This window comes from Oncorhynchus keta, unplaced genomic scaffold (assembly GCF_023373465.1).
Source record: "Oncorhynchus keta strain PuntledgeMale-10-30-2019 unplaced genomic scaffold, Oket_V2 Un_scaffold_4875_pilon_pilon, whole genome shotgun sequence".
Classification (NCBI taxonomy): domain Eukaryota; kingdom Metazoa; phylum Chordata; class Actinopteri; order Salmoniformes; family Salmonidae; genus Oncorhynchus; species Oncorhynchus keta.
In genome coordinates this window covers 24,990-39,521 of record NW_026290947.1, presented here as the reverse complement: position 1 = coordinate 39,521, position 14,532 = coordinate 24,990, and the positions used below count along the sequence as shown (strand labels likewise).

General features: G+C 51.4%; 1 protein-coding gene across 1 annotated transcript in view; it reads right to left on the bottom strand.

Moving 5' to 3' along the window:
- Nucleotides 1-12,962, bottom strand: part of LOC127928911 (PHD finger protein 21B-like) — a 39,758-nt gene extending 26,796 nt beyond the window's left edge. Inside the window, exons 1-2 of the mRNA XM_052516500.1 lie at nucleotides 12,856-12,962; nucleotides 8,861-8,937 (exon numbers count right to left, since the gene is read on the bottom strand). Of these exons, the coding sequence (XP_052372460.1) occupies nucleotides 8,861-8,937; nucleotides 12,856-12,904 (126 nt within the window). The 5' untranslated portion in view covers nucleotides 12,905-12,962. The remainder of the gene's footprint in view (nucleotides 1-8,860; nucleotides 8,938-12,855) is intronic.
- Nucleotides 12,963-14,532: the final 1,570 nt, after the last annotated feature.

Here is a 14,532-nt window from a genome sequence, read left to right as displayed (position 1 = left end):
CATCAGAGACTGAACCCATCAGAGACTAAGGCCATCAGAGACTAAGGCCATCAGAGACTAAGGCCATCAGAGACTAAGGCCATCAGAGACTAAGGCCATCAGAGACTAAGGCCACTAAGGCCATCAGAGACTAAGGCCATCAGAGACTAAGGCCATCAGAGACTAAGGCCATCAGAGACTAAGGCCATCAGAGACTAAGGCCATCAGAGACTAAGGCCATCAGAGACTAAGGCCATCAGAGACTAAGGCCATCGGAGACTAAGGCCATCAGAGACTAAGGCCATCAGAGACTAAGGCCATCAGAGACTAAGGCCATCAGAGACTAAGGCCATCAGAGACTAAGGCCATCAGAGACTAAGGCCATCGGAGACTAAGGCCATCGGAGACTAAGGCCATCAGAGACTAAGGCCATCAGAGACTAAGGCCATCAGAGACTAAGGCCATCAGAGACTAAGGCCATCGGAGACTAAGGCCATCAGAGACTAAGGCCATCAGAGACTAAGGCCATCAGAGACTAAGGCCATCAGAGACTAAGGCCATCAGAGACTAAGGCCATCAGAGACTAAGGCCATCGGAGACTAAGGCCATCGGAGACTAAGGCCATCAGAGACTAAGGCCATCAGAGACTAAGGCCATCAGAGACTAAGGCCATCAGAGACTAAGGCCATCAGAGACTAAGGCCATCAGAGACTAAGACCATCAGAGACTTAAAGCCATCAGAGACTAAGGCCATCGGAGACTAAGGCCATCAGAGACTAAGGCCATCAGAGACTAAGGCCATCAGAGACTAAGGCCATCAGAGACTAAGGCCATCAGAGACTGAACCCATCAGAGACTAAGGCCATCAGAGAGTAAGGCCATCAGAGACTAAGGCCATCAGAGGAGACTAAGGCCATCAGAGACTAAGGCCATCAGAGACTAAGGCCATCAGAGACTAAGGCCATCAGAGACTAAGGCCATCAGAGACTGAACCCATCAGAGACTAAGGCCATCGGAGACTAAGGCCATCAGAGACTAAGGCCATCAGAGACTAAGGCCATCAGAGACTAAGGCCATCAGAGACTAAGGCCATCAGAGACTAAGGCCATCAGAGACTAAGGCCATCAGAGACTAAGGCCATCAGAGACTGAACCCATCAGAGACCCATCAGAGACTAAGGCCATCAGAGACTAAGGCCATCAGAGACTAAGGCCATCAGAGACTAAGGCCATCAGAGACTGAACCCATCAGAGACTAAGGCCATCAGAGACTAAGGCCATCAGAGACTAAGGCCATCAGAGACTAAGGCCATCAGAGACTAAGGCCATCAGAGACTAAGGCCATCAGAGACTAAGGCCATCAGAGACTAAGGCCATCAGAGACTAAGGCCATCAGAGACTGAACCCATCAGAGACTAAGGCCATCAGAGACTAAGGCCATCAGAGGAGACTAAGGCCATCAGAGACTAAGGCCATCAGAGACTAAGGCCATCAGAGACTAAGGCCATCAGAGACTGAACCCATCAGAGACTAAGGCCATCGGAGACTAAGGCCATCAGAGACTAAGGCCATCAGAGACTAAGGCCATCAGAGACTAAGGCCATCAGAGACTAAGGCCATCAGAGACTAAGACCATCAGAGACTAAGGCCATCAGAGGAGACTAAGGCCATCAGAGGAGACTAAGGCCATCAGAGACTAAGGCCATCAGAGACTAAGGCCATCAGAGACTAAGACCATCAGAGGAGACTAAGGCCATCAGAGACTAAGGCCATCAGAGACTAAGGCCATCAGAGACTAAGGCCATCAGAGACTAAGGCCATCAGAGACTAAGGCCATCAGAGACTAAGACCATCAGAGACTAAGGCCATCAGAGACTAAGGCCATCAGAGACTAAGGTCATCAGAGACTGAACCCATCAGAGACTAAGACCATCAGAGACTAAGGCCATCAGAGACTAAGGCCATCAGAGACTAAGGCCATCAGAGGAGACTAAGGCCATCAGAGACTAAGGCCATCAGAGACTAAGGCCATCAGAGACTATGGCCATCAGGGACTAAGGCCATCAGAGACTAAGGCCATCAGAGACTAAGGCCATCAGGGACTAAGGCCATCAGGGACTAAGGCCATCAGGGACTAAGGCCATCAGAGACTAAGGCCATCAGAGACTGAACCCATCAGAGACTGAACCCATCAGAGACTGAACCCATCAGAGACTAAGGCCATCAGAGACTAAGGCCATCAGAGACTGAACCCATCAGAGACTAAGGCCATCGGAGACTAAGGCCATCAGAGACTAAGGCCATCAGAGGAGACTAAGGCCATCAGAGACTAAGGCCATCAGAGACTGAACCCATCAGAGACTAAGGCCATCAGAGGAGACTAAGGCCATCAGAGACTAAGGCCATCAGAGACTAAGGCCATCAGAGACTAAGGCCATCAGAGACTAAGGCCATCAGAGACTAAGGCCATCAGGGACTAAGGCCATCAGGGACTAAGGCCATCAGAGACTAAGGCCATCAGAGACTAAGGCCATCAGAGACTAAGGCCATCAGGGACTAAGGCCATCAGAGACTAAGGCCATCAGAGACTAAGGCCATCAGAGACTAAGGCCATCAGAGACTAAGGCCATCAGAGACTGAACCCATCAGAGACTAAGGCCATCAGAGACTAAGGCCATCAGAGACTGAACCCATCAGAGACTAAGGCCATCGGAGACTAAGGCCATCAGAGGAGACTAAGGCCATCAGAGGAGACTAAGGCCATCAGAGACTAAGGCCATCAGAGACTAAGGCCATCAGAGACTGAACCCATCAGAGACTAAGGCCATCAGAGGAGACTAAGGCCATCAGAGACTAAGGCCATCAGAGACTAAGGCCATCAGAGACTAAGGCCATCAGAGACTAAGGCCATCAGAGACTAAGGCCATCGGAGACTAAGGCCATCGGAGACTAAGGCCATCGGAGACTAAGGCCATCAGAGACTAAGGCCATCAGAGACTAAGACCATCAGAGACTAAGGCCATCAGAGACTAAGGCCATCAGAGACTAAGGCCATCAGAGACTGAACCCATCAGAGACTAAGAACTGTCTAAACTGAACCAATCAGAGACTAAGGCCATCAGAGACTGAACCCATCAGAGACTAAGAACTGTCTAAACTGAACCAATCAGAGACTAAGGCCATCAGAGACTAAGGCCATCGGAGACTAAGGCCATTAGAGACTAAGGCCATCGGAGACTAAGGCCATCGGAGACTAAGGCCATCAGAGACTAAGGCCATCAGAGACTAAGGCCATCGGAGACTAAGGCCATCGGAGACTAAGGCCATCAGAGACTGAACCCATCAGAGACTAAGGCCATCAGAGACTGAACCCATCAGAGACTGAACCCATCAGAGACTAAGGCCATCAGAGACTAAGGCCATCAGAGACTAAGGCCATCAGAGACTAAGGCCATCAGAGACTGAACCCATCAGAGACTGAACCCATCAGAGACTGAACCCATCAGAGACTAAGGCCATCAGAGACTAAGGCCATCAGAGACTAAGGCCATCAGAGACTAAGGCCATCAGAGACTAAGGCCATCAGAGACTAAGGCCATCAGAGACTAAGGCCATCGGAGACTAAGGCCATCAGAGACTAAGGCCATCAGAGACTAAGGCCATCAGAGACTAAGGCCATCAGAGACTAAGGCCATCAGAGACTAAGGCCATCAGAGACTAAGGCCTGTCTAAACTGAACCCATCAGAGACTAAGGCCATCAGAGACTAAGGCCATCGGAGACTAAGGCCATCAGAGACTAAGGCCATCAGAGACTAAGGCCATCAGAGACTAAGGCCATCAGAGACTAAGGCCATCAGAGACTAAGGCCATCAGAGACTAAGGCCATCGGAGACTAAGGCCATCGGAGACTAAGGCCATCAGAGACTAAGGCCATCAGAGACTAAGGCCATCAGAGACTAAGGCCATCAGAGACTAAGGCCATCGGAGACTAAGGCCATCGGAGGAGACTAAGGCCATCGGAGACTAAGGCCATCAGAGACTAAGGCCATCAGAGACTAAGGCCATCAGAGACTAAGGCCATCAGAGACTAAGGCCATCAGAGACTTAAGGCCATCAGAGACTCAGAGGAGACTAAGGCCATCGGAGACTAAGGCCATCGGAGACTAAGGCCATCAGAGACTAAGGCCATCAGAGACTAAGGCCATCAGAGACTAAGGCCATCAGAGACTAAGGCCATCAGAGACTAAGACCATCAGAGACTAAAGCCATCAGAGACTAAGGCCATCGGAGACTAAGGCCATCAGAGACTAAGGCCATCAGAGACTAAGGCCATCAGAGACTAAGGCCATCAGAGACTAAGGCCATCAGAGACTGAACCCATCAGAGACTAAGGCCATCAGAGAGTAAGGCCATCAGAGACTGAGGCCATCAGAGGAGACTAAGGCCATCAGAGACTAAGGCCATCAGAGACTAAGGCCATCAGAGACTAAGGCCATCAGAGACTAAGGCCATCAGAGACTAAGCCCATCAGAGACTAAGGCCATCGGAGACTAAGGCCATCAGAGACTAAGGCCATCAGAGACTAAGGCCATCAGAGACTCAGAGACTAGGCCATCAGAGACTAAGGCCATCAGAGACTAAGGCCATCAGAGACTAAGGCCATCAGGCCATCAGAGACTGAACCCATCAGAGACCCATCGGAGACTAAGGCCATCGGAGACTAAGGCCATCAGAGACTAAGGCCATCAGAGACTAAGGCCATCAGAGACTGAACCCATCAGAGACTAAGGCCATCAGAGACTAAGGCCATCAGAGACTAAGGCCATCAGAGACTAAGGCCATCAGAGACTAAGGCCATCAGAGACTAAGGCCATCAGAGACTAAGGCCATCAGAGACTAAGGCCATCAGAGACTAAGGCCATCAGAGACTAAGGCCATCAGAGACTGAACCCATCAGAGACTAAGGCCATCAGAGACTAAGGCCATCAGAGACTAAGGCCATCAGAGGAGACTAAGGCCATCAGAGACTAAGGCCATCAGAGACTAAGGCCATCAGAGACTGAACCCAAGAGACCATCAGAGACTAAGGCCATCAGAGACTAAGGCCATCAGAGACTAAGGCCATCAGAGACTAAGGCCATCAGAGACTAAGGCCATCAGAGACTAAGGTCATCAGAGACTAAGGACATCAGAGACTAAGGCCATCAGAGACTAAGGCCATCAGAGACTAAGGCCATCAGAGACTGAACCCATCAGAGACTAAGGCCATCAGAGACTAAGGCCATCAGAGACTAAGGCCATCAGAGGAGACTAAGGCCATCAGAGACTAAGGCCATCAGAGACTAAGGCCATCAGAGACTAAGGCCATCAGAGACTGAACCCATCAGAGACTAAGGCCATCGGAGACTAAGGCCATCAGAGACTAAGGCCATCAGAGACTAAGGCCATCAGAGACTAAGGCCATCAGAGACTAAGGCCATCAGAGACTAAGACCATCAGAGACTAAGGCCATCAGAGGAGACTAAGGCCATCAGAGGAGACTAAGGCCATCAGAGACTAAGGCCATCAGAGACTAAGGCCATCAGAGACTAAGACCATCAGAGGAGACTAAGGCCATCAGAGACTAAGGACATCAGAGACTAAGGCCATCAGAGACTATCAGAGACATCAGAGACTAAGACCATCAGAGACTAAGGCCATCAGAGACTAAGGCCATCAGAGACTAAGGTCATCAGAGACTGAACCCATCAGAGACTAAGACCATCAGAGACTAAGGCCATCAGAGACTAAGGCCATCAGAGACTAAGGCCATCAGAGGAGACTAAGGCCATCAGAGACTAAGGCCATCAGAGACTAAGGCCATCAGAGACTATGGCCATCAGGGACTAAGGCCATCAGGGACTAAGGCCATCAGAGACTAAGGCCATCAGAGACTAAGGCCATCAGGGACTAAGGCCATCAGAGACTAAGGCCATCAGGGACTAAGGCCATCAGAGACTAAGGCCATCAGAGACTAACCCATCAGAGACTGAACCCATCAGAGACTAAGGCCATCAGAGACTAAGGCCATCAGAGACTAAGGCCATCAGAGACTGAACCCATCAGAGACTAAGGCCAAGACCATCAGAGACTAAGGCCATCAGAGACTAAGGCCATCAGAGACTAAGGCCATCAGAGACTGAACCCATCAGAGACTAAGGCCATCAGAGGAGACTAAGGCCATCAGAGACTAAGGCCATCAGAGACTAAGGCCATCAGAGACTAAGGCCATCAGAGACTAAGGCCATCAGAGACTAAGGCCATCAGAGGAGACTAAGGCCATCAGAGACTAAGGCCATCAGAGACTAAGGCCATCAGAGACTAAGGCCATCAGAGACTAAGACCATCAGAGACTAAGGCCATCAGAGACTAAGGCCATCAGAGACTAAGGTCATCAGAGACTGAACCCATCAGAGACTAAGACCATCAGAGACTAAGGCCATCAGAGACTAAGGCCATCAGAGACTAAGGCCATCAGAGACTAAGGCCATCAGAGACTAAGGCCATCAGAGACTAAGGCCATCAGGGACTAAGGCCATCAGAGACTAAGGCCATCAGAGACTAAGGCCATCAGAGACTAAGGCCATCAGAGACTAAGGCCATCAGAGACTAAGGCCATCAGAGACTAAGGCCATCAGAGACTAAGGCCATCAGAGACTAAGGCCATCAGAGACTAAGGCCATCAGAGACTAAGGCCATCAGAGACTAAGGCCATCAGAGACTAAGGCCATCAGAGACTAAGGCCATCAGAGACTAAGGCCATCAGAGACTAAGGCCATCAGAGACTGAACCCATCAGAGACTAAGGCCATCAGAGACTAAGGCCATCAGAGACTAAGGCCATCAGAGACTAAGGCCATCAGAGACTAAGGCCATCAGAGGAGACTAAGGCCATCAGAGACTAAGGCCATCAGAGACTAAGGCCATCAGAGACTAAGGCCATCAGAGACTAAGGCCATCAGAGACTAAGGCCATCAGAGACTAAGGCCATCAGAGACTAAGGCCATCAGAGACTAAGGCCATCAGGGACTAAGGCCATCAGGGACTAAGGCCATCAGAGACTAAGGCCATCAGAGACTAAGGCCATCAGAGACTAAGGCCATCAGGGACTAAGGCCATCAGAGACTAAGGCCATCAGAGACTAAGGCCATCAGAGACTAAGGCCATCAGAGACTAAGGCCATCAGAGAGACTAAGACCCATCAGAGACTAAGGCCATCAGAGACTAAGGCCCATCAGAGACTAAGGCCATCAGGAGACTAAGGCCATCAGAGAGACTAAGGCCATCAGAGACTAAGGCCATCAGAGACTAAGGCCATCAGAGACTAAGGCCATCAGAGACTAAGGCCATCAGAGACTAAGGCCATCGGAGACTAAGGCCATCAGAGACTAAGGCCATCAGAGACTAAGGCCATCAGAGACTAAGGCCATCAGAGACTAAGGCCATCAGAGACTAAGGCCATCAGAGACTAAGGCCATCAGAGACTAAGGCCATCAGAGACTAAGGCCATCAGAGACTAAGGCCATCAGACTAAGGCCATCAGAGGCCCATCAGAGACTGAAGGCCATCAGAGACTAAGGCCATCAGAGACTAAGGCCATCAGAGGAGACTAAGGCCATCAGACTAAGGCCATCAGAGACTAAGGCCAGACTAAGGCCATCAGAGACTAAGGCCATCAGAGACTAAGGCCATCAGAGACTAAGGCCATCAGAGACTAAGGCCATCAGAGACTAAGGCCATCAGAGACTAAGGCCATCAGAGACTAAGGCCATCAGAGACTAAGGCCATCAGAGACTAAGGCCATCAGAGACTAAGGCCATCAGAGACTAAGGCCATCAGAGACTAAGGCCATCAGAGACTAAGGCCATCAGAGACTAAGGCCATCAGAGACTAAGGCCATCAGAGACTAAGGCCATCAGAGACTAAGGCCATCAGAGACTAAGGCCATCAGAGACTAAGGCCATCAGAGACTAAGGCCATCAGAGACTAAGGCCATCAGAGACCTTCAGAACCTAAGGCCATCAGGACCATCAGAGACTAAGGCCATCAGAGACTAAGGCCATCAGAGACTAAGGCCATCAGAGACTAAGGCCATCAGAGACTAAGGCCCATCAGAGACTCAGAGACTAAGGCCATCAGAGACTAAGGCCATCAGAGACTAAGGCCATCAGAGACTAAGGCCATCAGAGACTAAGGCCATCAGAGACTAAGGCCATCAGAGACTAAGGCCATCAGAGACTAAACCCATCAGAGACTAAGGCCATCAGAGACTAAGGCCATCAGAGACTAAGGCCATCAGAGACTAAGGCCATCAGAGACTAAGGCCATCAGAGACTAAGGCCATCAGAGACTAAGGCCATCAGAGACTAAGGCCATCAGAGACTAAGGCCATCAGAGACTAAGGCCATCAGGAGACTAAGGCCATCAGAGACTAAGGCCATCAGAGACTAAGGCCATCAGAGACTAAGGCCTGTCTAAATTGAACCCATCAGAGACCTTCAGACGAGTCTAGTGAGGCCTGTGGCGTCTTAGAGAAAAACAGCTGACATCTACATGTCCGTGAGAGACTCACCTCTACCACAGCTATATATCTAGCTTAAACTGACAGATTTCTGTGGGGGATTTTTTTTCTTTCTGATAATTAAGATTTCAGCACTGGCGCGGACAATCGACCCTTATTTAAACTAGCACTACTCAACGTCTTAATTAACATAAATGTTACATACTGTATGTCTATCTCTTACACATTTCAAACACACATATCTCTCCTAAACAGCTCTAACTGACTTTCAGATGACATTTTGTCAACTATTGCAGCTCTTTGAACCAGACAAAAAGGGTACCTCTGGTTGGACCAGGCCGCTGTAGGCTGGGTTGGCTGTGCTCCGCCTCTTCCTCTCCTGTCTCTTGGTCTGGATCTCTGCCATGGTAGAGGAACGCAGGCTTATGTTACAGAGGTTTAGATACACACAGCCAGTACAGCTAGATGGGTCAGACAGACAGGTAGACACAGCCGGTACAGCTAGATGGGACAGGTACACACAGCCAGTACAGCTAGATGGGACAGGTAGACACAGCCGGTACAGCTAGATGGGACAGGTAGACACAGCCGGTACAGCTAGATGGGACAGACAGGTAGACACAGCCGGTACAGCTAGATGGGACAGACAGGTAGACACAGCCGGTACAGCTAGATGGGACAGACAGGTAGACACAGCCGGTACAGCTAGATGGGACAGACGGGTAGACACAGCCGGTACAGCTAGATGGGACAGGTAGACACAGCCGGTACAGCTAGATGGGACAGACAGGTAGACACAGCCGGTACAGCTAGATGGGACAGACAGGTAGACACAGCCGGTACAGCTAGATGGGACAGACAGGTAGACACAGCCGGTACAGCTAGATGGGACAGACGGGTAGACACAGCCAGTATAGCTAGATGGGACAAACAGGTAGACACAGCCGGTACAGCTAGATGGGACAGGTAGACACAGCCGGTACAGCTAGATGGGACAGGTAGACACAGCCGGTACAGCTAGATGGGACAGGTAGACACAGCCGGTACAGCTAGATGGGACAGACAGGTAGACACAGCCGGTACAGTTAGATGGGTCAGACAGACAGGTAGACACAGCCGGTACAGCTAGATGGGACAGGTAGACACAGCCGGTACAGCTAGATGGGACAGGTAGACACAGCCGGTACAGCTAGATGGGACAGGTAGACACAGCCGGTACAGGTAGATGGGACAGACAGGTAGACACAGCCGGTACAGCTAGATGGGTCAGACAGACAGGTAGACACAGCCGGTACAGCTAGATGGGACAGGTAGACACAGCCGGTACAGCTAGATGGGACGGGTACACACAGCCGGTACAGGTAGATGGGACAGACAGGTAGACACAGCCGGTACAGCTAGATGGGACAGACAGGTAGACACAGCCGGTACAGCTAGATGGGACAGGTAGACACAGCCGGTACAGCTATATGGGACGGGTACACACAGCCGGTACAGGTAGATGGGACAGACAGGTAGACACAGCCGGTACAGCTAGATGGGACAATAGACACAGCCGGTACATCTAGATGGGACAGACAGGTACACACAGCCGGTACAGCTAGATGGGACAGACAGGTAGACACAGCCGGTACAGCTAGATGGGACAGACAGGTAGACACAGCCGGTACAGCTAGATGGGACAGACGGGTAGACACAGCCAGTATAGCTAGATGGGACAAACAGGTAGACACAGCCGGTACAGCTAGATGGGACAGGTAGACACAGCCGGTACAGCTAGATGGGACAGGTAGACACAGCCGGTACAGCTAGATGGGACAGACAGGTAGACACAGCCGGTACAGCTAGATGGGACAGGTAGACACTGCCGGTACAGCTAGATGGGACAGGTAGACACAGCCGGTACAGCTAGATGGGACAGACAGGTACACACAGCCGGTACAGGTAGATGGGACAGACAGGTAGACACAGCCGGTACAGCTAGATGGGACAGACAGGTAGACACAGCCGGTACAGCTAGATGGGACAGGTAGACACAGTCGGTACAGCTAGATGGGACAGGTAGACACAGCCGGTACAGCCGGTACAGCTAGATGGGACGGGTACACACAGCCGGTACAGGTAGATGGGACAGACAGGTAGACACAGCCGGTACAGCTAGATGGGACGGGTACACACAGCCGGTACAGGTAGATGGGACAGACAGGTAGACACAGCCGGTACAGCTAGATGGGACAGACAGGTAGACACAGCCGGTACAGCTAGATGGGACAGGTAGACACAGCCGGTACAGCTAGATGGGACAATAGACACAGCCGGTACATCTAGATGGGACAGACAGGTACACACAGCCGGTACAGCTAGATGGGACAGACAGGTAGACACAGCCGGTACAGCTAGATGGGACAGACAGGTAGACACAGCCGGTACAGCTAGATGGGACAGGTAGACACTGCCGGTACAGCTAGATGGGACAGGTAGACACAGCCGGTACAGCTAGATGGGACAGACAGGTACACACAGCCGGTACAGGTAGATGGGACAGACAGGTAGACACAGCCGGTACAGCTAGATGGGACAGACAGGTAGACACAGCCGGTACAGCTAGATGGGACAGGTAGACACAGTCGGTACAGCTAGATGGGACAGGTAGACACAGCCGGTACAGCTAGATGGGACAATAGACACAGCCGGTACAGCTAGATGGGACAGACAGACAGACAGGTAGACACAGCTGGTACAGCTAGATGGGACAGACAGGTAGACACAGCCGGTACAGCTAGATGGGACAGGTAGACACAGCCGGTACAGCTAGATGGGACAGGTAGACACAGCCGGTATAGCTAGATGGGACAGGTAGACACAGCCGGTACAGCTAGATGGGACAGGTAGACACAGCCGGTACAGCTAGATGGGACAATAGACACAGCCGGTACAGCTAGATGGGACAGACAGATAGACACAGCCGGTACAGCTAGATGGGACAGGTAGACACAGCCGGTACAGCTAGATGGGACAGACAGGTAGACACAGCCGGTACAGCTAGATGGGACAGGTACACACAGCCGGTACAGCTAGATGGGACAGACAGGTAGACACAACCGGTACAGCTAGATGGGTCAGACAGACAGGTAGACACAGCCGGTACAGCTAGATGGGACAGGTACACACAGCCGGTACAGCTAGATGGGACAGACAGGTAGACACAGCCGGTACAGCTAGATGGGACAGACAGACAGGTAGACACAGACGGTACAGCTAGATGGGACAGACAGGTAGACACAGCCGGTACAGCTAGATGTGACAGACAGGTAGTCACAGCCGGTACATCTAGATGGAACAGACAGGTAGACACAGCAAGTACAGCTAGATGGGACAGGTAGACACAGCCAGTACAGCTAGATGGGACAGACAGACAGACAGGTAGACACAGCCGGTAGAGCTAGATGTGACAGACAGGTAGTCACAGCCGGTACATCTAGATGGAACAGACAGGTAGACACGGCAAGTACAGCTAGATGGGACAGGTAGACACAGCCGGTACAGCTAGATGTGACAGACAGGTAGTCACAGCCGGTACAGGTAAAATATATATCTGCCGCTGATGTGTGGATGAACAAGTTTTAACACAGTGATACTAGCCAGAGCAGTGTGTGGGTTTCTCAGTTCATTCTCTGTGTGGGTAAAAACAGTGATACTAGCCAGAGCAGTGTGTGGGTTTCTCTGTTCATTCTCTGTGTGGGTAAAAACAGTGATACTAGCCAGAGCAGTGTGTGGGTTTCTCTGTTCATTCTCTGTGTGGGTAAAAACAGTGATACTAGCCAGAGCAGTGTGTGGGTTTCTCAGTTCATTCTCTGTGTGGGTAAAAACAGTGATACTAGCCAGAGCAGTGTGTGGGTTTCTCTGTTCATTCTCTGTGTGGGTAAAAACAGTGATACTAGCCAGAGCAGTGTGTGGGTTTCTCCGTTCATTCTCTGTGTGGGTAAAAACAGTGATACTAGTCAGAGCAGTGTGTGGGTTACTCCGTTCATTCTCTGTGTGGGTAAAAACAGTGATACTAGTCAGAGCAGTGTGTGGGTTACTCCGTTCATTCTCTGTGTGGGTAAAAACAGTGATACTAGCCAGAGCAGTGTGTGGGTTTCTCTGTTCATTCTCTGTGTGGGTAAAAACAGTGATACTAGCCAGAGCAGTGTGTGGGTTTCTCCGTTCATTTAATTTCTCTCGTTGTTACCACCTGCCACAAGACAGCAAAGATGTGCCAATGCCTTGTTGAATTCTGATGAGTTTAATTAAATTAGTGTCACAGGACGAACTCACCTTCCAGTGTCTCTGTAGTGACCAGGCCAAGAGCCACCATGAAGGACATTTTCTGTAGGGGAGAGGGGACACGTTAGAGTGTGACACCCATATGAATACCATACAGGTGGAGAGGGGACATGTTAGAGTGTGACACCCATATGAATACCATACAGGTGGAGAGGGGACACGTTAGAGTGTGACACCCATATGAATACCATACAGGTGGAGAGGGGACACGTTAGAGTGTGACACCCATATGAATACCATACAGGTGGAGAGGGGACACGTTAGAGTGTGACACCCATATGAATACCATACAGGTGGAGAGGGGACATGTTAGAGTGTGACACCCATATGAATACCATACAGGTGGAGAGGGGACACGTTAGAGTGTGACACCCATATGAATACCATACAGGTGGAGAGGGGACACGTTAGAGTGTGACACCCATATGAATGGAGAGGACATGTTACCATACAGGTGGAGAGGGACATGTTAGGAGTGTGACACCCATATGAATACCATACAGGTGGAGAGGGGACACGTTAGAGTGTGACACCCATATGAATACCATACAGGTGGAGAGGGGACACCCATATGTACCATGCAGGTGGAGAGGGGAGTGTGACACCCATATGAATACCATACAGGTGGAGAGGGGACATGTTAGAGTGTGACACCCATATGAATACCATACAGGTGGAGAGGGGACACGTAACAGTGTGACACCCATATGAATACCATACAGGTGGAGAGGGGACAGTTATATCATATAGATTGATAACAAGGTAGTGTATAGTATTACCATTCCAGTCCCACTGTGGGAGGCATGGCAACTGGAACATCTATCCTCTATTCTCCAGCCGGAGAACCCTCAGAGAACCCCTCCCTTCTTGTCTGGGTCTATTACCCTCCCTCCCTGTCTGGGTCCCTCCCTCCCTCCCTCCCTCCCTCCCTGTCTGGGTCCCTCCCTCCCTCCCTTCTTGTCTGGGTCCCTCCCTCCCTCCCTTCTTGTCTGGGTCCCTCCCTCCCTCCCTGTCTGGGTCCCTCCCTCCCTCCCTTCTTGTCTGGGTCCCTCCCTCCCTCCCTCCCTCTTCTTGTCTGGGTCCCTCCCTCCCTCCCTCCCTTCCTTGTCTGGGTCCCTCCCTCCCATTCCTACCTGGGTCCCTCCCTCCCTCCCATGGAAAGAGTTCTGCCCTTGTCTTTGTGTACATATGTCCCTCCCTCCCTTCCTGTCTGGGTCCCTCCCTCCCTCCCTCCCTCCCTCCCTGTCTGGGTCCCTCCCTCCCCCTCTTTGTCTGGGTCCCTCCCTCCCTCTCCCTTCTTGTCTAGGTCCTCCCTCTCATTGTCTGGGTCCCTCCCTCCCTTCTTGTCTGGGTCCCTCCCTCCCTCCCTCTGGGTCCCTCCCTCCCTCCCTTCTTGTCTGGGTCCCTCCCTCCCTTCTTGTCTGGGTCCCTCCCTCCCTCACTGGGTCTGGGTCCCTCCCTCCTTCTTGTCTGGGTCCCTCCCTCTGGGTCCCTCCCTCCCTTCCTGTCTGGGTCCCTCCCTCCCTGTCTATTACCTCCCTGTTCCTGTCTATTGATCCTCCTCCCTGTCTGGGTCCCTCCCTCCCTCCCTGTCTGGGTCTATTACCCTCCTCCCTGTCTGGGTCCCTCCTCCCTCCCTAGCTGGGTCTGTCTCTCTCTCATTAGTCT